The sequence below is a fragment of the Camelus dromedarius genome, chromosome 1, assembly GCF_036321535.1.
Source record: "Camelus dromedarius isolate mCamDro1 chromosome 1, mCamDro1.pat, whole genome shotgun sequence".
Taxonomy (NCBI): Eukaryota; Metazoa; Chordata; class Mammalia; order Artiodactyla; family Camelidae; genus Camelus; species Camelus dromedarius.
In genome coordinates, this window is record NC_087436.1 from 90,020,811 (window position 1) to 90,044,639 (window position 23,829).

The following is a 23,829-nucleotide window of genomic DNA, read 5'->3' on the forward strand; positions in this document are numbered from 1 at the left end:
TTTTCTTAAAATATAAAAACTTACAATATTCACTCAAAAAGAAATAAATAACAGAGTTGACTACATATTTATTAAAATAATTGAGTTTGTAGTTAAAAACTTCCCAACAAAGAGAACTCCAGCCTAGATAACTTCACTGGCAAATTACTAACAAACATTAAAGGAAGAAATGGTACCAGTTATACATATTCTTCTAGGCTATAGGACAAGGTTGAGAATTTCCAACTCATTTTATGAGGAAGGAAAACACTACGAAATAATAACCCTCAAGAACACTGTATTAGTTTCCTCTGGCTGCTACAACAAATTACTACAAATTTGGTGGATTAAAATAACAGAAATTTATTCTCTCACACTTCTGGAGGCTAAAAGTTTGAACTCAGTACAAGTGGGTGTAAATCATGGAGTTGGCAAGGCTGCACTCTCTCCAGAGGCTTTTAGGAAGGAATGGAGTGTTCCAGAGGCTTTTAGGAACACTCCATTCCTTTCCTTTCCCAAAAATAATTTGGCATTTATGCTAAAAATTGTCAGCAAAGGAGGAATAAAAAGGAACTTTCTCAACCTGGTTAAAGGCATTTACTACGTCCCATTCCCCAGTGCAGCTAATATCACATATAATGTTGACACATTTCTGCTAAGATCGAGAGAAAGACAGTGATGTCCTCTCTTACCATTATGAGTCAATGTCATAATGAATGTCCTAACCAGTGAAATGAAGCAAGAAAAAATTAAAGGTATAGAAATGGGAAAGAATAATTAAAACTAATTCATACTTTGATATAATTATCTACATAGGAAACCCAAAAGAATTTACAAAATTTCTCTAGTATCAATTAATGTATTCAGTAGAATTGCAGGATAGAAGCTGATTTACTAAAACCATTTCAATTTATATCAGTCATCAAAAAATTAAATTTAAATTTTAAAATTACTATTTAAAATAGGATGAAAATGACATCTACAGAAAAAATTTAACATAATATATTCAAGATTTAAAAATATAAAATCTAAATAGATGGGAAATAAAAATCAAATTTTGTATTTCTATATACTTACAGTAAACAGCTGAAAATAAAAAAAAATATGATTTACAATAGGATAAAAAAGGGGAAGCACTTAGGGAAAAATCTAATAAAGTATGAATAAAATGAATATAATGAAAACTAAAACATCAATGAGAGAAATCAAAGAAGACCTAAATAAATGAAAAATTATTTGGAAGACTCAATATTAAAATGTCAGTGATTCCCAAATAGATTTGTGGATCCAAAGTAATTTCAAACACAATCCTAGCAGTGTACTTCTTTTTTATAGATTAATAAGTTTATTTTAAAATATTTATGGACATGTAAAGAATCTAAAATAGTCAAAACCATTTTGAAAACAAAGAATGAAGTAGAACTCCTAATATCTGATTTCAAGACTTATAACAAATGTACTGTATTCCAGACAGTATGGTATTAGCATAAGGATCATTGGCTCTGAATAGAGAGTCCAGAAATAGGCTTACATATATACTAGCAATTAGTTTTCAACAAAAGTTGACAAGGTAATAAAACGGAGAAAGAATAGTCTTTTCAACAAATGGCAATGCACCAGCTGGATATCTACATTAAAAAAAGGAGACCAATGCATACTTTGCTCAATACTCAAAAATCAACACAAATTGGATTGTAGACTTAAACTTTTAGAAACAGTCATAAGAGAAGATCTTTCTGAGCTTGGATTAAGAAAAGAGCTCTTAGATAGATCATAAAATCACAGACCATAAAAGAAAACCACATTGATACTTGTACTTCTCAAAATTAAAAATATTTGATTTTTAAAAGACACTAAAGAAAATAAAAAGACAAACTACAGACTTGGAGAAAATATTTACAAACCATATATCCATTAAAAAACTAATATAAATCCTTATAATTCAACAACAGTAATAATGATAATAACAATAATACATTAGAAATGGAAAACAATTTTGAATAGACTCTTTAAGAGAGAGATGGATGGCAAACAAGCATATCCAAAAGGTTCAACATCGTTAAAGACCAAAATGAGATTTCATTACACACATGTTAATCAGCATGGCTGAAAAATGGCAATGCCTAATGTTGACAAGAATGCACAGCAACTGTTGCACACTACTTCCAGGAAAACAAATGGTGAAGTCACTTTGGAGAACAGTTTAGCAGTTCATGTATAATACATAAGAAGCTTCTGTGTATATAATATAATATAGTAAAAGATACAACCCAGCAATCCTCACCCTGAGCATCTAACCAAGAGAATGAAGATATATCTCCACCAAAAAAGACTATAAAACTGATTATAGCAGCAACTGGAAAAAGAAAAAACATACAATGAATAAACAAAGCTTGGTACATCCATACATTAAATTTTGATTCCCAATAAAAGGAACATAATATTGACAGCATCTAATAGAGCAGAATCTTAAATTTTTTGTGGTAAATGAAAGACACAGAAACACAAAACTGTGTATTTTGTGTTCTGTTTATATTACATTCTGGAAAAAGCAAAGTACAGAGATAGACATCAAAACTATAATTTCCAGGACGGGGTATGACATGGCTTGACTACAAAGAAGCATGGTGAAACTTGGGATAGTGGGAATATTCTATGTCTTCACAGTGACACAATTATATATATTTGTCAAAACCTATGGAATTGTACTTCTAAACGGTAAATTTAACCATTTGGAAATTATCTTAGTAATCATGATCTAAAACAACCTAAGCAAAGTTATTTACAGTCATTTCTGTTAGATTTTAACTGGGTCAAAACTTCCCAGAACTAAATTCTGTCATCCAGTATATAAGTACATTTTCTCTTTTAGCCTCATATTTTTTACTATCTTTCAAAAAATGCCTTTTAATTTTCTTTCAGGGTGACATTGATCAATTATATCTATACTGTCCTTGTTTGGTTGACTAACCAGCTTTAAATCCATACAGACTACAGCTACCAAACAGACTAAAACAACATGTACTCCAAAGACTTCAAAGCCATGACCCTCCACCATGTCTGTCAGCAGCAAGTTCTTGCCCTGCAGTCAACTGAGCTATAGAGAGGGCTGATGGAGTTCTCTGAAAGCAATAATTTCTGTCTTGAATTCCAGCATGAAAAAAGTAAACTTCTGAGGCTAATCCACATATAAATTAATATGGGAAAGTGATATTATTTGACCTTGTTTCCTGATCACACCATTTCCTTTGTATTCTGAAGGTATATAAATACATGGTAATTGCACTGTGCTTAAAATTTAAATGATGTTGGTTGTGAGCCTAGAAGAAAGATCAGCATATATGCATGTCAACAGCTACATGAGTAATTGAGGGCAACAGTTCTTAACCTTTAAGGGAGGGGAAAAATAATCCCTTACAGGTAGTCCAATATTTGCTGAATCAATGAGAGTTTGATGGAACTTCTTCCCAGAAAAAAAATGCATGTATATTATTCGTGTAAAATGAAGTTCAAAGACTATGAATCCCATCCATCCTTTCATTAAGAGGTCACCAAACCCTAAGAGAAGGATAATCATTTTGTTGGCTTAGAAATACTCGTTAAGTTCATGGAAATATTTTAATATTCTTATAAATGTGATAAATTTAGCAAAGCTGGTCACGTATATATAGTGAACAAATATGTATTGACTGCATTTGGCCATTGTATATGGTATTGGTGGTTTCCATGCAGGCCTCTGTATCCTTTGCTTAGGTATCTCCTGAGAAGCTTCTTAAAAATACAAATTTCAGCATTTTACCTCTGAAACCTTGAATCAGATTGTATAAGGTGGTGGAATTTCTATTTTTAAAGTGTCCACTTAAACAGCTGGATTCGGAAATATGGTTCAAAAATTAATAAGTTCTAGGCTACTTTTCAGTGTTTATAAAAGCATGAAATTATCTAATATGTTCTTTAAGTTAAAGTTCTTCTCAATGAAAAAGAATTATTGATGACAAATTTATTCCTAAAGACCATGGCAGATAATTCCATGCCTTTATAACCATTTAAACATTTGTTCTGGGCAGAATGATTTATGGATGTCTTTAGCAGCAATGAAGGGACTGTTATCAAGTGAATTACTGACTTCAAAGAAAAAATATTGTAATACTAAAATAAAATTCAAATTCAGTTTTCAAAGAATAACATACAGATGTTCGTAATTCCTATGATGGAAAAAATATGGCTGAAATTAATGTCATAAAGACTTCTAAGAATCAGCAGTATTAATCAAATATTTAATTATGGGGAAATATTTACAATATTATGCATATATGTTGTGTAAATTTCTAGATGCTTCCTCCCCTTCTACTCTACTTGTAAAATATTTTAATATGAATTTGACCTCATTTTTTTAAATTTCTCCCTTCTATGCCTCATAGTTTGTTTCAGAGAGTAACTGTCCAGATTCGTATTCTTTGTCATTACCCTGGATAGCCAGACAAATATATTTCTCGCTTTTACCCATGAGATATAATATAATTTCCATGATTAACTTTCAAGTCTTGTTTTGACCAACAAATATGCAATGTATCACAATTTTGAAGGGCTAAATTTGCACCAAATCCTTGTACCATCTCAGTTTCCAATGAGAACTGTCTCACCATATTCACCCTTAAATACCATCCTGTAAACCCGAATTTGTGACAAATCTTCAATTACTGATTATGTCTTCATGACTTAAATGTTCTCATTTCTATAGCTAGTTAGCTTGCAGATAGGTAGACAGACTGACAGATAATTCACAATTAACTCTTTTTGATTCAACAATTACAGTGTAGCCACTACAGCTAGGTATTAGGGACCCAAAGGCAACAGAGAGGGTCCCTGCCATAGAGAGGGTGTACCCTATGTTGTTATGACAAACACCACAATATAAAATACCAACTGCTATAAATGGAACACATATACACTGTAGAAGTACAGAAAAATAGTTGTGGATATCTGATGATGATCGTATATATGTGATCTGTCCATAAATATTTAATGTAAAAATATCTTTCACATTGAGAGTCAACACATCAGACCTTATTTATCCGCAAATATTTAGACACTAGTATTCTTGGAGACTTTATAATTTGGATTTCTTTCAGACCACCCTTTACTTTTGCTCAAAATGAGTCAGGCTTCTGTAAAATTTTGTGGGTGGTGGTGAGTCCAAAATGGCTATAGGTCAGCAGGGATAGCAATTGGAGAAGAAAGCTGGCAGTGAAGGAATAGGGAAAAAGGGAAAACTGGAAACTGTGGTATTTCTTACAACCTCCAATCTTAACAACTCAAGTAATTTGCAGAAGAAAATGGCATCCTATTTAATCTGCCTGCTACCAGGTGGCTAGTTGATGACCTTGGGGAATGGTACCATACTGGGAACTAAGTATTAGTATCTGCTATTCCCTGGTTGGAAATTTGCCAAGTCACATCATACTTGGTGAATGTATGTTGTTAAGTCTGCACATAACATTCATCACTTTGTGTAAGAGTGCAGTGTGTAAGGGCATGGGTGACTGGGGAAAGAGGCTAACTGACAGTCATACAACATATCATCTTGTTCACATGAATGTAAGGTCTTATTTTGCTGAGACTATCTTTAGTCAGAATTCACAGAAGGAACGGAAAATATCTAGATATCCTGTGTTCCCTGTCTATCCAAGTATCTCTTCCTCATTCTTTCTTGTCACCAATTTTCCAAATGTGTCCCTTCCAGTCTCTGAGTTTTAGCCACAACCTACGAATTAATGTGGATACTGTCTCTGATAATCTCTAATTTCAAAAAAAACCAAAACCAAAAAAAAAAAACCCCAAAAAACTATATACTACTCGAAGTTCTGCCTATTGGAAGTTTTTTTCACTTTATTCAGGGATGTCCTGGAATAAAACTGTTAAACTGAAGTTGTCTCCTTTTGGGTGGTTCTACCTAATCCTACAGAACCATTTGTAAATAAGGCCTGAGTGTTTTGTTGTTGTTGTTGTTGTTGTTGTTGTTGTTGTTGTTGTTGTTGTTGTTGTTGTTTTCATCCTCAGTTAACTAGTCACAGAAAACTCCTAAAGAGACTCTAGGTGAAGTTTGAGAGATGGGGCAAAGGAGCTAGAGTAAGGGCCATAGTCATCTGAGTCACTTGCTTTTGTACCTTAATCTGTGCCTTCAAGCCTGATTTTTCCTGTGCTGCTTTCATCTGATAATGGACTTCTGTCCATGATGATGATGCCAGTTCAGGATGGGAAACTCAGACTGCATGGTAACTTGGTGGCTCATGGAAAGTGTTTGGTCTCTACTAGAGATCTGTAGCAAGCCGCAATCTATTTCTTACAAGGAGAATAATAATCTGAAGAGAATGGAATAGTTTTGCTCCAAAATCTTACAAGTCTACTTTGTGATTTACCAACAGAAGTTTATTCCTAAGGGCCATACAGTATCCCTGTCTGCTACAGTCATTTCAGACCTAATTGGATTAGCAGTATCTTTGGGCCCAGATGGTAGAGCAGCTTGTGCTATAATCTAAACGTATTGCAGAGTGTTCTCTTTTTCTGAATCTGAATAAAAGCAAAAACCCTAATAAAAAACAGAATTTAAGGTTACTCAGTAAATGGGTTTGAGTAATAAACCTGAATAAGGGATATATTGCTTCCAAAATCCAAAGAGACATTATGCTCCTTCCTTGATGATCGGAGGACCTGATGCAGCAAATTTCTCTTCACCTTCACAGGTATATCTCCATGCCCAAGCCATTGACCCTCTAGTAATTGCATCAAGGTGTAAGGCCTTGAATTTCAGTGGAATTCTTTTTCCACCTTTTGGTACGCATGTGTCTTACCAAGGTGTCCACAAGGTGTTCTTTCTTCCTGTTCAATAGTTCCAATCAGAATGGTGTCATCAACTTAATGGAAAAGCATGATATCTTATAAAATAAAAAGTCAATCAAGGCCCTTTAGACTAGATTATATCACTGGGCTGGCTGTTTGATTTAACTAGGAGGTAAGTCAGCAACAGTGTATTGCTAACCCTCTCCTCTGAAAGTAAACATCTAATGAATTTCATCATTGAAATATTTGTTACATATCAGGTATCAGGGGACTGTGAGACTCCAGCAATAAGATCACATCTGGGATAATAGCTGCAACTGGAATCATTACTAGTAAAATTTTTGATAATCCACTCTTATTCTTTTGTATCCATCTGCCTTCTGTATAAGCCAAATAGGCAATCTAAATGGGTACTTAGCAAGAAGCACCACTCCTTCATCTTTTAATTCTTTTATGTGGCAGAAATGTAGTATTGCATTTTGTTAATACTATGAGTAGGTAAAGATAGATCTGTGGCTTTTACTTGAGTTTTTCTCCACAGGTCAAAGAATTAATCTGGTACTCTGCTAGTTGCTGAGTATGTCCCTTACAAAGATGCAATGTATAACTGGAATAAAACCACATGATGGGATCAGGTGCATATAGACTTATGTTGGGATTATCCCAAACCATAAATGCATTGATCATCTCATCTCTGTAGACATCTACTGCATCTACACTGGACCACAGTTGTATTTTGGGTCTCCAGGAATTGCTATCAATTATAACTATGGCTTCGTAGTCTCAAAGAATCTGGTTACTGAACATTACAGTCATTGTGATAAATGGTGGCAGGATTTCTTGAAAGAAGGCTAGAACACAAATTTACAGAATAAATTTTGTATGTGCAAACACAACCTTCCTTAAGCAAACTCCACCTCCCTTTCATTAAGGGACTGTAGTCGCAAGACTAGAAATTGGTTGAGGGGCTTGGACTCGCTTGTGATAATTCAAATCACAACTTTCTTCACTAGACTTAGTGTTTTTCTGGCTATAAAAATCAATAAAATTATATAGGCTGATCATCTCATTTACTTCAGTTTTGAGAATACCATTACCATTTAGCTAACACCAAAGATCTCTGCAGATCAAACCATGCTGAGTACTGGGTTGCCTGTGGTATCCATTTCTGTATTTATGCCCACCTTACCTCTGGTGATTAAGTGCTGCCACGGGGCCCCTTACATTTTGAGATTTTATTATGCCCATTGGATATAGAGAATTCTTGGGATCCCACTATCCCCACTGAAACTGGGAATCCCGTTTTATGGCAGCATGTCCCACTATCATCTCTGGCCTACAAGTAATGTCCACCCAGGAGCTCTTCAAGGGAACTGGAGATTCCCTGATGAATACATTAAAGCTAAGGAAGTATGCTTGGACAAGTTCAGGGGCATGGATTAGAGCTGGTGAGGAGCAGCAATTCATGATAATACCCATTTCTTCTTAAAACTTCAGACACCTACTTTTCAGGATCATGGATGTTTTACCTTCAGAACTTGTTACCTCTGGGTATGTGATTAGTCAACCATTAAAGCAAACTACTGGAAATACTCTTGATTAAACATAATGAATCCAGAATCTTTGCTTAGTGAATGTATCCATTTCAACACATTTTGACAATCTAGCATTATAATCCTTCTATCCTATTCCAACATACTTAGAACTCATTCCCATAAAGGCTCCCCAGGTTTCTGTCAATAAGTACAGTTCTTTTGGTGTGGACGGCACCTCCCCTTAGGATTAAAAGGAGAATTGGAGACTCTAAATGGTTTTCCAGTATTTAACGTGTAGTTGCTGCATACTTCGTTGGACCAAGAGCTGCCACACGACAAATGAAGGAGGAAATATGGAAGTAGAAGGAGGCTCTCTCCCTCTGGACCTTAATGGCCATAGGAAACTAAATTATTCTTTAGCTGCCAGTCAAAACCACATAAATAGACATATTGTGGGCTATAAACTGGATGAGTAGGGAGTTAGGCACTGGATAGGACCCATTCAAAGATGCCCTGGGGGCTACTATTTCAATGCCGGTCGTGCCAGGAAGACATTTTTAAAATAAAATATATTAGGCTATATATGAGGGGAATGAGTAATTGATATAATAAAGCTCCATCAAGACCTTTAAGGTTTTCATTAAATGTCAGGCTTTGATATATCTCCAAGTGCTGGACCTCTTCCTGTAAGTGTCTCATATCCTAAACAGGACTGTATTCCTTTGAATCATGGCTGCTTAAGGGTCATTTTTCAAAAACTCTTTCCCACCTTTGACATTTTTATGGGATGGCCCTTTAAAGTAAAATATGAAAGGTTTTCATGACAATGATGCCCTGGTATGTAGTCATTAAAATAACAGTGTTGGTTAACCTGAGGCGAGTAAAAGTGTCCTGGACAGAAATATAAGTTATTTTCTCTAAAGCAGAGATCATGACTCATCTGTCATCCAAAAGACACTATCACCTAACAGTTCAAACATGGCCTCTGAAACTTGCCTCCCTAGATTCAAATCCCAGCTTTGCTGATTGCTTGCTATGTGGACTGGGAAAGTTACTAAATCTACTAGATCAATTTCCTCATCTGTAAAATAAAGGAATATAATGGTAACTGCCTCACAGAATTGTTTCAGGATGTTAATAAGATAATCAAATCTATTAAGATACACAATGTTTAAAAAACTGTGAGGACTATAAAATTGTTAGCTCTTGATATTTTGTATTTCTTTGCCATACCTTCTTTAATTACTATCATTTTGTACTGGTCAGCCAAGAGTAATAATGATAACAACAACAACTAATATTTCTACATCATGTAATAGTTTACAAAGAGTTATACTACGGTTATTGAATTTGATCTTTGTGCCCATTTTGGTAAGAGGGGTCATTTCCATTTTGTAATTGAGAAATCTGAGGTTCAGAGAGATGTTGTGGTTTTCCAAAGCTCACAAAAGTAATTAGTATAGACAGGATTTAAATTTATGTTAGCTGACTCCAAATTCCTTCCTTTTCAAAGTATAACTTAATTATAGTATTCACGACATTTAGAAGAGTTTACCCACCTGATTCCAAGTCTTTGCCATATATTGAGGGTTATTATGTGTGGCATTTTTGTGTTATCTAATAATATTATGTCAACTCTGCAAACTTCATATTGATATCTTACACTTCTCAGCAGAGAATAAATGCAAGTTTACAGAAATGAAGTATGATGCTAAAAGTTATAGAGATGGTAAATGTAGAAATGTTGTAGTTCATTCCTTCATTTTTTTTTATTCATTCAGCAAATGGCTATGATGGGGCAGTCTCCCAGACACTGGGGACAATGTAGAAAAGGAAAAAAGAAAATCTCTTGTCATCAAGGAGTGACAGTCTGGATAAGAGACAAAAATAAGCAAATATTTGTAAAACATATTTTTAAATTATATTATATATATATTCATACTATAAAGAGCTCAATAGAATGCAAGCTCCATGAGAGCATGAAACTCTGTTTTGTTTATTCTAACATGTTTAGTACATTGACGAGTGCTTGAAACCCTGGTGCTCAGTGACTATTTCTTGAATTTAAAAAATCAGTGAATTATAAAATACTGCAACTGTCAGGAAGGAACAGCGCTGAATACTATTAGATGGCATACTAGAGGATTTAATTTAAGTTTGAGAACTGGGGCTCCCTTGAGAACGTGCCAGTGAGTTTGAGACTGAAAAGAGACAAAGAAATAGCCAGATGAAGGGTGAAGGGTAAGGTGGTCTGATACAGATATAGGGAAATCATCTGTAAATCCCTAAAGTAACAATGAGTCATAGCAATTAACAAACAAACAAACAAAACAACCAAGTAAGACCATTCTGGCTGGAACACACTGAGGGAAGGAAAGAGCTGCAAAGATGGAGCAGGGGAGAGAGGCAGAGGCCAGAAGCTGGAGCTTGGCCCTGAGTACAACAGGCAATCACTGAATGGTGCAAGCACAGCATTGCCAGATTTCCACTTTTAAAAAGATCATGCTGGTAGTTATATAAAGAATAAATTAGAGGTAGGCAAGACTGAAAATGGAAGGTGCTGTAGTCCAGGTATGAGAGGATGCCTGCTTGGATTAGTTGGCAGAAGAGCTAGAAAGTAGTTGAATAATGATTTAAAAACAATAATAATAATTGTTAAGATTGAGCATTTCTTATGGGCCAGGCTCTATTCTAAGAGCCTTACATAAATTGATTAATTTAATTTTCACATCGATAATATGGGAATCAAGGCATTGAAAAATAAATAAGCTTCTTATTCTTACACAGTTAGTAGTAGATCTTGAGTTCAAACCCAGGCTACCTTATTTATGAGCCCATGACCACTGCAATCTATTTACGTTGGATAGATTGGGGATAAGATTCGCAAATATTGAAGAGTTCATGATACGTTAGATGATACATGTATCTAGAAAAAAATATGAAGTTTCTGGTTTGATTCGCTGGCTAATACTTGTTTGATACATGTATCTAAAGCCCAATAGAAATTCCTGGACTTGCAATTTGAAGGGATAGATTTCAGTTTTAAAAATTGTATGTACAGTTTGGGAAATAGATGAGTCTACCCCATATGAAAGTGTGGTGCAAAAATAAAAGTGTTGAACTCATATCTGAGAAACTCCAAAATGTTGAGTTCAGATAGAACAAACATGTACAGAAGCCCAAACAGAGTTAGCTAAAGGTTCCTGAGAAAAACCAGGAAAGTACGGTATCCTGACATGAAGGAGTGTGTTGAGGGAGAGGGAATGGTCACCTGGGTCCAATGCAGATGAAAGATCATACAAGGTGATTGTGGGAAATCTCTACTGGATTTAGCAACGTGGGGCCATCAGTGCCATGGCACAGAAACAGGACCACAAAGTTTGGTGAGTGAACGGGTGGTGATGAAATAGAGAGGAATGGCTATTAGTGGGACTAAGGAGTAGGCATAAAAGACAGAAGGGGTGATGAGGTTAATATAGTATATGTGTACATTTTAATGTTATGCATGAGAATATCTGCATGTTGGAGAGGAAATCAACTAGGAAAGAAAACACTGAAGATACAAGAAAGAATGGAGGAAACCAGTGGCAAAAGGTCAGATTCAAAAATTACAATACAGATACCAAAAGTAGGATGGACTTAGAGTTAGAAGTTACAGAGCCATGGCTGCCTGTCACCAGTGATCAGTTTCTGCCAGGTACAGGATTAAGGATTGACAAAGATTGACAAAGAAAGAGTGTGTCCCTTCAGTTTTATGACATCTCTTCATGCTGGCCCTCTCTTCTGTTTGATTTAAATAATAATCTTATTGCATAAACTAAAGCACCTGAGTTTGTTAATGTTTTTTTTTTATCATGGCAACCTGTAAATAAGAAAAATAATTAATTCCCATGGTCTGATGGGAAGGAATAAATCAAGCAACAACATTTGGATTTTGTCTATTTTGCGATGAGCACTTGAAACCTACGCTGTTGAAAGCCTTGAATGGCTCCAGAAATATATAAAAGGATTAAAGCAATCCATGTGTTTATTCATTCAATTATACATGGAATACTTATTCTACAGATATTTATCAAGTAGCTATTACTTGCTAGCCATTGCTTGGGACAAAAGGGGTGATGAAAACAAAATCCTTGCCTCCATGGAGATTGTCAGATTTCCACTTTTCTAGGGAGAGGAAAGTACTAGACAAATGTACACATAATATTAAATATAGATTTACTATAATAACATTAAATATATACATAATATAGTGCCAGATCTGATAAGCACTATGAATCTTTAACATAAAATTTAAAAACACAGAACTGATTATTTAGGTAGAAATAGATAGTTTTCAAAAATGTGTATTCCTATGATACAAATATGAAATGGCTGCTTTTAGTGGAGAGAATATTAGATGCACCTATAATGTAGAACCATTAAGAATAATGCCTAGTGACACACAGTGAGCACTCAATAAACAAGTATTAAGTGTTATTATAGGACAGAACTGTACTACAGGCTAGCATGCAGTGAAAAATCAGAGAAGGCTCCTTGTGGAGGTGGCTAGGTGATGACACCTAAACTTAGTCAGGAAGATTGAAGAGAGACCAGGCAGATGAAGAAGAGGGAAGGCCTTCCTAAGTGGAAGGAATAGCAGATGACAAGACAAGACCAACACACAAACAAAAGTATGATACTGAGTGGTAAGTTTAGGAACCTACAATTGTGGTTTTGACTGAAGTATAGAATTTGTGGCCATTGGAGGAAAGGGTATCAGGAGAACTAGAACGTGATTCAAAACGGCTTCTTGCTCTGGAAAAGCCAGATTTCAGGACAATGTTGAGAGTGGGGTGAGAACACATGTCTCCTAATCATCTCCATCTTCCCTATTAGACTGTACATTCTAGAAATTACTCCTCTGTGCCAGGTTCTGTCACTGCGGGCTGGAGTTAATCAATTAGCTTTGAAACCTACTCTTAACAAGTAAACAATGATGAACAACATTTTTTGAGTAATCTCTATTATCCATGTACTGTTTAAAGCAATCCCCATGTATTAATCCATTTGATTCTTAAAACAACTCAATAAACTGAAAAGTCTGATCACCTTTCTATAGATGAAGAAACCAAGGCAAACAGCAGTAGTTCTTGGTTACTAATGTATTCTTAATTGCTAGGTACAGTGTCTGACATCACAATATCTTAATAAATATTTTGAATGACAAATTAATGGACAAGAGAATCAAGTGGAAAGCTGGCTTTTCTAGGGCCAGGACTGCTCATTCTTAATTAGGTTGCTGTCTCACTGGTCATTTTGTGTGACGATTTATAGGACAATGGTTTTCAAATGTTTTGATGCATCAGAACCTCTAGAGGTTCTCACTAAAAATTATAATTCTTTTGGTCTGGAAAAAAGCCAATTGCATTTTTAATAGGTCGGCAAGCATTTTATTCTAGGGTGATACCTGGATACATTTTGAAAAAAACACTGCTGTGAAATATGAGTTGATAGTCATTACAACGAGATGTAAAATTCTTGGATAATGGTTGTGGCTTAGGCTGTCAAAGGAAGGAGAAGGGGTATGAGGACTTCAATGACAATATAATGAAATCATCAGGTGCCGTGCAATCAGGCTACCGGCCCACTTCATCTGTAACTGCAGGGATTCTCATCTTTGGCACTCTTAGCAGTTTGAACTCGATAGATCTTTGGTTTTTTTTTTTTTTTTTTTTTTTAATTTTAGAATGTATAGCAGCAACTCCAGACTCTACTCACTGGGTGCCAGTAGCTCACCCAACCCCTCAAGTTGCGACAACTAAAAATATCTCCACACATTTTAAGTGTCTCACGTGGTCAAATTGCCTGGAATTGGAAAACCGCTGCCATAGTGGAAGTCAGAAAGCTTTCTCCAGACTTCCTGATAGTAACTTCTGGCCTTCTAATCTAGAGTTGTATAAGACACTTCTGTTCTCTAAGATCTATAAAATCTATTTCTCCATAAGTGTTCCTCCAAGAGACAGTATGGTTTGTTTGATGAGCACAGTGTACACTCTTGGCTTTGTTTGGAACTCACAGTGTCATCCTCCACTCCCACCACACACACACACACACACACACACACACAGAGCTGGTTTAATAAATCAAATGAGACAGACTGTCAGGGTCAAGACATGGCTGATATACAAAATCATCATTCCTTCTTCAGGTTCCGGAGGGCACAGATCTCTTTAACAGAGTTTACAGGGAATTATAATTAACTATGACAGCAAAATAAGATCAGTTTCCCAGAAGATATATATTAAAAAAAAGGGCAAAAAAAAAAAAAAAATCAAAGGAAGAGACACAGAAATAAAAAAAAAAATAGATAAAATTGCTTGAAAAAAGGGACTGCAGTAAGTTTGAAATGTTTCAGCCCTAAATTGGCAAAAACCTAGATTTCAGAAAATACAGAAAATTTCCAAGTCTGGAAATTACCCAAGTCCTTTATCTTTTACAAGAATAAGCAGGCAATGTGTAATTACTTAAGGATATATCCTTCACCTTTCCTCTCCATTAATTTCTCTTCACAGTTTTCAGCATCTTTCAGTTATGTATGAGAACAATAAGAGTAAAATTTTGTTAAGAATTTTTGATGGGAAACTGTCAACCATTGTTGTATAACAACATGCAACATCATATTACCATTGATACAGGCAGAAATCTCACCTAATCTTAGCGAAATGCAGAGTACCTAGCCAAGTATTTGTTACTGCACACTTCTAGTGAAATAATTCCCAGTTCACTGGCTAATCAGGGGCACCCAATGAAACGGACAGCTAACCAAAGCACAAATTTTAATTGACCAGAAACAAACAAACAAAACTATCCAGATTTATATTGACATCAACTTAACTAAATGTATTCACCTCAAAATCTATTATAATGAAACTTTACTGTTACACAAATTATTTGGTATGAGCTACCTTTACTAACACTCTTTGTGGAAGAGAATAATGCTTCCTAATTAATAAGTAGTAGATGATAAACAAGGAAGTCAATACCTATTTTCAGAGAAGACTAAAGAGATGGAGAACCAAAGAGGGGGAGAAGAGCCCAGCACTGCATCATCTGTTTTTCCGGCAAGAAAATATCTGTAACCTTGTTATCCCCATTCAGCTCCTTTAAGTGCTTTCAGAAGGTAGGATAAAAAAGGTTACCTTAAGGTCATGCACAAACATTGTTACTTCTACCTTGAACTATTTTCTGGGGGACAAATACTCTAAGGTAACTCATTGGTATATTGTAGTTCACCCATGAATCTGGTCAATTCCAGGTCGTTGTGAGATGATGGATGACACAGCCAAAAGAGCCCAACCCCAGGGCTTTGGTGAGAAGCAGTGATTTAGGAAGGCATAAAGGCAGAAGATGGCTGGGCAGAGCAAGCCTGCTTCCACCACCACCACTGTCTTCGCCTGTACAGAGGTTGAAGCTGCCAGAGGCTTTCTGGTTGCCACGGCAACTGTTGGGCTCTGCTGCAAACTCAAAGCAGAGCCTCTGAAGTTAGGTATCAAACACTGGAGCTCAACAAACGCAAAGGGGAGAACAAGGATCACCCGTAATAGATCTACAACTCCTATGGCTAAAATGACCTTTTTAAAATCGGAGTTTTGTTCACGTTTTTGTAGAATGAGTTAAGTCTTGCCTGGCATTGTTCATTAGTGTCATCTTCTGGTGCAAGGAGAGAGGAGACTCAAATCCTCTCACTTACAACGGCAGCGGAGGGGGTGTGGGTAGGAAACGTGATTACCAGGAATGCACCGAGCCCGCTCTTTCATTCATTCAGTTCTATATTTCAACATATCCTGAGAGCGTATTTGCGTCAGGCATTGTGCCAGGTGCTGGGTCTGCAAAGAGAAGTGAGGCACCGACCCCCACCTCAACACACACAAATTAACAATAATTAACAAAAATTAGCATAACCTTCGCAAGCCTGGGGAAAACCAGTTAGGCACTGCCAGCTCTCCACGGGTCCCTCTTGGAAGACAGATTCAGAATCCAAACACGCAAAGGGAAAGGAGACCCCGGAAACAGAGCTGGACAGGAGGGAAGGCTGGGGGAGGGGGGAAGCCAAGTTCCCCTAGGGAGGGAAGTCTGTCAGGGCCACGCAACTGTTTCTCTGAGGATGCGAGGGAGAAGAGGTTTGTTTTTCTTTTAGAAAGACGGAGCCCTTTTCCCTACTGGGCTCGATTTCTCGTAGGGGAAGCCCCGCCTCTTTGGGCCTTTGATTGGCCCTACTCTTTTTCAGATAATTTATGCCAGCATCCTCTCGGTCTGATTGGCTCCTTCGCTCGATTCCGCTGGGAGTCGCACCCTACCTGGTTGGGAGGTGTACTGCCTTCTCACACTCCGTCCTCTCGTACTCACCGGGCTGCAGCTGCGGTGGGAGAAAAAGTCCTGGTCTGGAGAATTGAGCGGAAAAAGCGATCCTGATGGGTTCTCGGAAAGCTCTTCTCTTCTCCCCTTTTCTTCTGTGGAGTCAAAGGAGAGGGGTGAGGCTGATATTCCTCTTACTGACTCTGCATCTGGGAAACTGGTGAGTTAAAAACTATTCTTTGGTATCCCCCCCCCCCCCGCCCCTTTCCCCCTCACTTCTCTTTCTTTCAAAAATCATTCTAGGTTAAATAAATTTCATTTCAGTGAGCATATGTGCAATATTTTACCATCATTTTATTTTTGATTAGATCTACTCTTTTGCAGATAGAACAAAATTAGCCTATGTATGAAGCATAGAGATTAGCTCAGTTGTTTTTGACTTGAAGCACGTAGAAACTAGTAAAGGTTCAGTTACTGGGAGTGGGGACAGGAAGTAGAAATGATTTTGCTACTGCCTTTGGTGATTGAATGCCATTGATGAACTTTCTGGATGATTCTGCATTTTAAATAAAAAGTTATTTTAGAAACTTGTTACACAGCATGGTATGTATGATGCTTTTTTATTCACTAATATTGCTTTCTTTCTCTCTCTCTCTTTTTTTTTTTTTTGCTATTCTAAAAAAGCAAAGTTTTACATCAAGAAAGATCATAAATATGGCTAAAAATCCATCAGGGTTGAAAGTGTGTCATATTTAACTTAGAAATAATCATGCATATTGAGTTTTGAATGATTTTTATTTTACTTGGCTGTGTACAAGTAAATAAGAATTGTATGGTGATATGAAAGCTCTGGCTGTGTGTGTGTGTGTGTGTGTGTGTGTGTGTGTGTGTGACACACAGAGAGGGAGAGAGAAAGTGAGAGAGGGAGAGCGATTACCAACCCCCAAGCCTCCAATTCAACAGGAACAGTTCTTGATTTGCTTGGGCTGTAATACTTTTCAATAAAACTTTGAAATCATTCTGCTAGAAAAATAAAATACTCAGATATCACACCTGGATATAGAAGTAGTGGGTGAACAAAATTAAAATATACTGATTGCGACATAGATACTATAAAGGTCTTGGACAAACTACTCATATCATGTAACTGTGTTTTGTACAAATGCACATTTAAAATTATGTTAAGGTATATATGTGATCCTGCTTAGAACTCCAGTAAAGTGCAGTCACTACAGAGATGGAAACATATCTTTATAACTACTTGCATCATTGCTAAAGTTAATTATTATGATGATTATTTTTAGCTTATAGCTAGAGTGAATTTTTTGCCATTACTAGCAGATTTTTCTCCCCCAAAATAGAGAATGGATTAAAACAGGGTAAGTAATATTAGATTTGCCAGAATATGTTTGACACCCAATATTACAGTTTTAGTGAATTTACCCCTTTCCCTTAGAAACTTAAATGTTCTGCATGGGCACAAAAATACTACTTGATTAATTATTTCTTATGTATAACTTGTGTCATAATGATCTATTTCTTTGAATATATTATACAATTATGGAAGATATTTCAGTAGACCATGTTTCAGTGCTCTCATGTATCTTGATAATATCACAAATGAATCTGTGTTCTCAAAAGTAAAAACAGACTTACTTAGTGGTGTTTCGAAATATCAACCAGTATGCTCCTTTATCTTTGTAAGTGCAAGTTTCTCTGGCAACCTCATAGATAAGCTGCTTACTAAAGGGCACACTGTCTATCTAAAAAAGATGTTTGGGTTTAAATAATAAATTTTGTTCCTGAGGAGATTTACATTATGAGCATCGTAACTAGTTTCAGAACTGTCTTCAAGCTGCTCAGAATTAGAGTGGTGTGGTGCCGTGGACAGAGGTGGGCTCTGGCAGACTGGAGACGTGATTCTATGTGTCAAGAGCCCTTAACCTCTCTGAGCACAGTTCCTTCTTCTAGGAATTGGAGGGTAGTAGCACAGTGTTTATGATTTCTTCAAGTTTTCATGTTCAGTATGTCTAAGATTTGAACTGAAACAGAAAATAACTCAGTGCTGGCATCACTGGCTTTTCTTAGTAGTTTTCAAGAGGGAAATTCTAATCGGGAATGCTCTGTACTATTTTCTTGCCATATATATGAGTGAGTGAGAGGGAGAGATGTGTTATACAGTTAAAATAAATCATTTTATCATAGTACTATAGAGAATCTGGATTATTCTGGCCAGTGATTAAATACATATTAAAAATAAAGCTATATGTTGCTGTTGTAAATTAGCTCTTAGGGCCTCAGTTATGACAGTGTATGTCTTCACTTTTCAAAGTAGCTAGCTACAGTTGTGGTGAACTTTTCATCCTTTTAATATTTAGTTGAAGATAACGGATGTTAACATGCATAAGCATTTACATTCGTATTTTCTTCTTCCTTTCTCCTTTTGAGGGAACCTTTCTAAAACTAACCACAGATGGTTCTGTTTACATAAGACTATTGATATCTTCTGCTGGAGTCTAAATTAAATCTTCAAAGTCACCCATTTTGGGATTTACCAGATTGGAAGCTAGTATTTCTTGTATCTAATCAGAGACAGTAGCTTATTTCCTCATTAGTTTTCATCAGGAGCATAAAGGAGGGACACTTTATTGATTTTTATATTGCTGAGCTATGAAAACCAATCCTGTTGTAACTAAAAGCTGTAGTCATGGTTCCTACGTTTCATTCTCTGTGAGGCTGTATGGCATCTGGGCAAGTGTTTAAAATCTCTTAAGTTTGATTTGACTTATTTGTAATGTTGAAAAATATAATTATAATCAGACTTTTGAAAAGAATTGAAAAAGTGCTTTGAGATTTTAGCTCTTCTAAAATGTAATTTATGATACGCTTTGACTAAGAAGTTATATTTTGAGATAGCTCAAGGAAAATAACTCATTTCTGTTTTTTAAAACAATTTCATGAGTCAACAATCATACAATTTAGCAATCAACTGCCCAAATGACAATTTTCAAATATAATTGCTTTATAAAATATATTATTTTCAAAAAATTTCAGTTATATATTTTGTGGCTGGTAGTGCATGATTTTTCTTTAAGCATTTGGATTTTTGGCCTCATTTTCTAATAAGATATGGAAGCAAACTTGAGGACAAAATGACTAGTGATGCTCTATGATATTAATTATTCAAAGAAGAACTGAGAGACAAAATGATTTTGAAGCTAAAATGTAAAATTCTACAATTAATAAATCCCCTGTGGATTGAGTCCACTAGGTATGCTCTTCTAACATTTTATCCTGTTATATATACTGTGGGACACACTTTTGGTTAAGCAACCAAAGGAAATGTTTTGATTTTTCATTTAAAAATGAAACAGACAAATCTAATATTTTATATTTATACAAAGGTGATTAAAATTTGTCTAAGAAAATAATAACGAAGGGGGTTTGAAAGGAAAGGAGACAAGACAGGGTGGAAAACTGAAAAAGTGTCTCTTGAGATAGTATCAAAATATGATGAATTACTGCCATGGGGGAAGGAGGAGGAGTGAGCATAAATTGAATGTATGGGCCTTAGGAGAATAATTCACATATATACATGCTACCAATCCTGGACTTGAACATTAGGTGTAAATTTTAGTTTCTGCTCCATCACTTCCCTCTAGGGTGATTTCAGGCAAATCTGTGAGGAAGAGAATCCTCATTTGTGAATGGTAGAAATTACATCTACTTTTTCAGCTGTTTCAAGACCAAAAGAGAAAATTTGTGCAAAGTATATGGCATTTAAAATTTTAATTTAAATGACATAAAAATAGATATTCTTGGAATCACAGTAATCCTAGTATTATTTATTCTAGTTTAAGTTGTTTAAGTCAAGTAAATGCTTTGAATCCTTTGTGCATTATTAAATATGTTTTGGTTTATGGAAGAGATCATTCAGTCTTTCATTCAACAAGTATTATTGAATGCCTGCTATGTGCTCTACACAGTGCAATTTGCTGGGTTTACAGTGGTGAATAAACTAGTCTTAAATACTAACCATGTGGATAGTACTTGTGTCTAGTACTCTATATGCATATGGCCATTCTACTCACTGCTAAGACCTAGATTTATGGTATTAATCAAAGGAAAACATCTTCTAGTCAAAAAAGGGAAATATACCTTCAGAACTCCAAAGATGAACAAAGGCATCTACATTTTTAAGGTTAGAGGGTACTGATAGAAAAGATTACAATCAAGGAAGGAGATTTAGAAAGCTATGAAATTACTCATCAGCAACACCAAAAAACCATGAGGGAAATAAATGTCTCTAAAATTCTAAAGACAAATGTCCAACTGAGAAGGTTATACTTAGCCAAACCACCAATCAAGCATGAAACGGAAATAAAGCCCAGATACTGCTATTCTCCCCATTTTACAGATGGAAAAAACCAGGGCACAGCCATTTTTGGGGACTCACTAAAGATCATCTTGCTGTTAATGCTGAATCCAAAACTCAGAATCATGTGCTCTTTGCCCAGCGCCTGCATCTTAATCACCTTTTCTCTAAAATTACAAATGCCATGTAAATCAAAACATTCATCATAACTGTGGATGAAGGGGCAGAAAAAGTAAGTGAAGGAGGGAAAGAAGGGAAAAGGAAAAGAAAGGAAAGGAAAGAAAGGTTAATGCAATTGACAGAAGCACAGTAAGTATACAATCCACTGTGTTTCTATCATATAATCTGGAATATTATACACAATGTTGTATTAATCATTTTAGGGGAAATATCAACAAACTGGAGTACTTGTTCTAGAAAAAACACCAAGGGATAAAGAGTTAAGAGCAAGAATTCAGAATTTAGATAAATTTTGTTGAAGAATCAGATATTTTTTAAAGATGCTATATGAAATCATAATTGAATTTATTATGTATAGATGTAACAGACAAATCATAACCAAGTAGGGAAAGCTACAGCAAGGCAGATTTTCATCAATACAAAAGCCCTCTAACAAAATAATGGATATCTTAGACTTCAAGCAGAAGCTTGTTAGAGATCTTGTATTCTTTGGGAGGCAGATGAAATTTATATTTTTTTCTATTTTTAAATATCTCAGAATCTAATTCTGTCTGTACTAAAATAGTTTAACCAACTGAAGTCTCATGTATCAGGAAATAACCCTAGCTATTAAATCATTTAGTAAACATTTATTGAGCATTAGCATTCATTCAACAACTGTTATACTCAGTGCCTACTATGTGCTAAACACAGGTCTGGGAACTGGAGATAAAGTGGTAAGCAAGACATAATCTTTGCCCTAATAGTGTTTTCATAATGTATATAGGACACACACACACACACACACACACATACACATATGATAGTATATATATACACACATATACAACATATACATATGAATGGTAGTATGCGTGCTGGACAAAGAAGGCAGAGTTCCTGCCCCCACTGAACTTAGTAGTTAATGTTGGGATGGTCTATTGATATAAACAAGTACAGACAATAAAATGCCATAACTGCTACTCAGAATTCTAGATGAGCTATAGTGGGGACATCAAGAAGGCCGTCTTCAATCACAACTCTGGGAAAAGACTGAATGTTCTCACCTGTGATGGGCAAAAGTTCAGGTTAAGTGGTGGTGAAAAATATACATAGAGATATAACATTACTATTCTGTGGCCAGAGGTATGGTCTCATAGTGTGGCAGGCCTTTTGAAAACTATATTCCTAAGGTACCTTTTACTTTGGTCATCTAATATGTGGATTAAAATAACAGCATTCTATTAAAACCTATATAATATAGTTTAATAGTGAACTTCTGAACTGTAGGAATCCTTCCCTTCCAAATACAATTCATTTGGAGATTTAACATTTCTCTTTATTTTTAGACAAACACACTGAGTACCAACTAGTACCAAGTAACAATAGTAGAGACGGTGCTAGGAGGGATATAGAAGGAGAGTTAACATAGACCCTGCACTCCAACCTGTAGTTGGATAGGCATATCAGAAAGTCCACGATGAGAACATAGTGGGTTTAAGTTAATGTCTTAATATTGGTATGATTAGCGTATGATTTGGTTCTCCACGCAGCTGTAAGTCCGCTAGAATCAAGTGCTCTAGAAAGCAAGTTAATCTTTGGGTAGATTTCCAGGACTATGACTTGTGGTTGCAGAATCTTTGAACTGCTTCAATGTAGGGACATCGTTTACCTATCAGTCATCCTAGATGTGTAGAGCTATCAGAATAATTTTCCAACTCATGAAGAAGAGTGTTTGGAGTAAGGATTACCTTTTCAACTAAATAGCTATATGACTAGAACAAAGCAGCCCTATTGGTTGGATTACACTTAAGTGTTACTCAGACATTTGTGTTTTACAAACTAACTTGTTACTCCGTGCAAGTGGCTTATGAGTGTATATTTGTTTCTGTCACTTCTTTGGTAACAATTCTTTTTGAAAAACCTTCATATTGTCATAACTGGAGTTGACTAGAAAGAGCGTTTTGTTGTTTCAGTTCTACTCATTTGTAGTCTCTCTTTTCTGAAGGGGAAGGTCTGAGAGAATACTTATGCCAATGAAAATATTTCATCTCTCCTTTTATGATGCCAAGACTTAGGAGAAAGGTATATCTTTCTGCATTCAGAAGAGTAAATTCCCATTTCTTCCTTCTATTTAATTTTAAGATCCTTTACTATGTTTTATAATTTAATAAGCCTAAATATTATGCTTCCACTTTGCAAAAATTTTAGCAGCCTTACAGAATTTATCTGATGCATAAGAACATCAAAGGCTTAGAGAATGTCAATGTCATGAAGATTTATGTTGTTCATAAGTTTAATTTATGTCAGTTAAGCTCTATGGATATAAAGTGATGTTGGTTTTAATATACTTTCAATCCAATGGTAATTTTTTTAATAGACTATAATGAAAAGTCTGTTTCTTTCCTTCCTCCAAAAAATATTCACATGGAAGCAGTCCCCAAAGAATATTTATAATTTCTGGGTATTCTCCATCCCCCTGAATACTATTCTTTGGAGGCATGGTTCCCAATTTTCTAAACTCCGTTTTAACAAAACAGAGTTGGCCAGCCAAAAAGCAAATAAAAAAATCCCAAATTTGTCAGAATATATTGTTTTATCATT

At 35.6% G+C, this 23,829-nt stretch overlaps 1 protein-coding gene and 1 long non-coding RNA gene across 2 annotated transcripts in view; one reads left to right on the plus strand and one right to left on the minus strand.

Moving 5' to 3' along the window:
- Nucleotides 1-16,763: 16,763 nt before the first annotated feature.
- LOC135321506 (uncharacterized) overlaps nucleotides 16,764-23,829 on the minus strand; it is a 204,593-nt gene continuing 197,527 nt past the window's right edge. The window contains exon 3 of the long non-coding RNA XR_010381331.1: nucleotides 16,764-16,846. This is a non-coding gene — a long non-coding RNA (uncharacterized LOC135321506). The remainder of the gene's footprint in view (nucleotides 16,847-23,829) is intronic.
- Nucleotides 16,808-23,829, plus strand: part of GABRG1 (gamma-aminobutyric acid type A receptor subunit gamma1) — a 59,861-nt gene continuing 52,839 nt past the window's right edge. Inside the window, exon 1 of the mRNA XM_010980338.3 lies at nucleotides 16,808-16,911. Within this exon, the coding sequence (XP_010978640.1) occupies nucleotides 16,808-16,911 (104 nt within the window). The remainder of the gene's footprint in view (nucleotides 16,912-23,829) is intronic.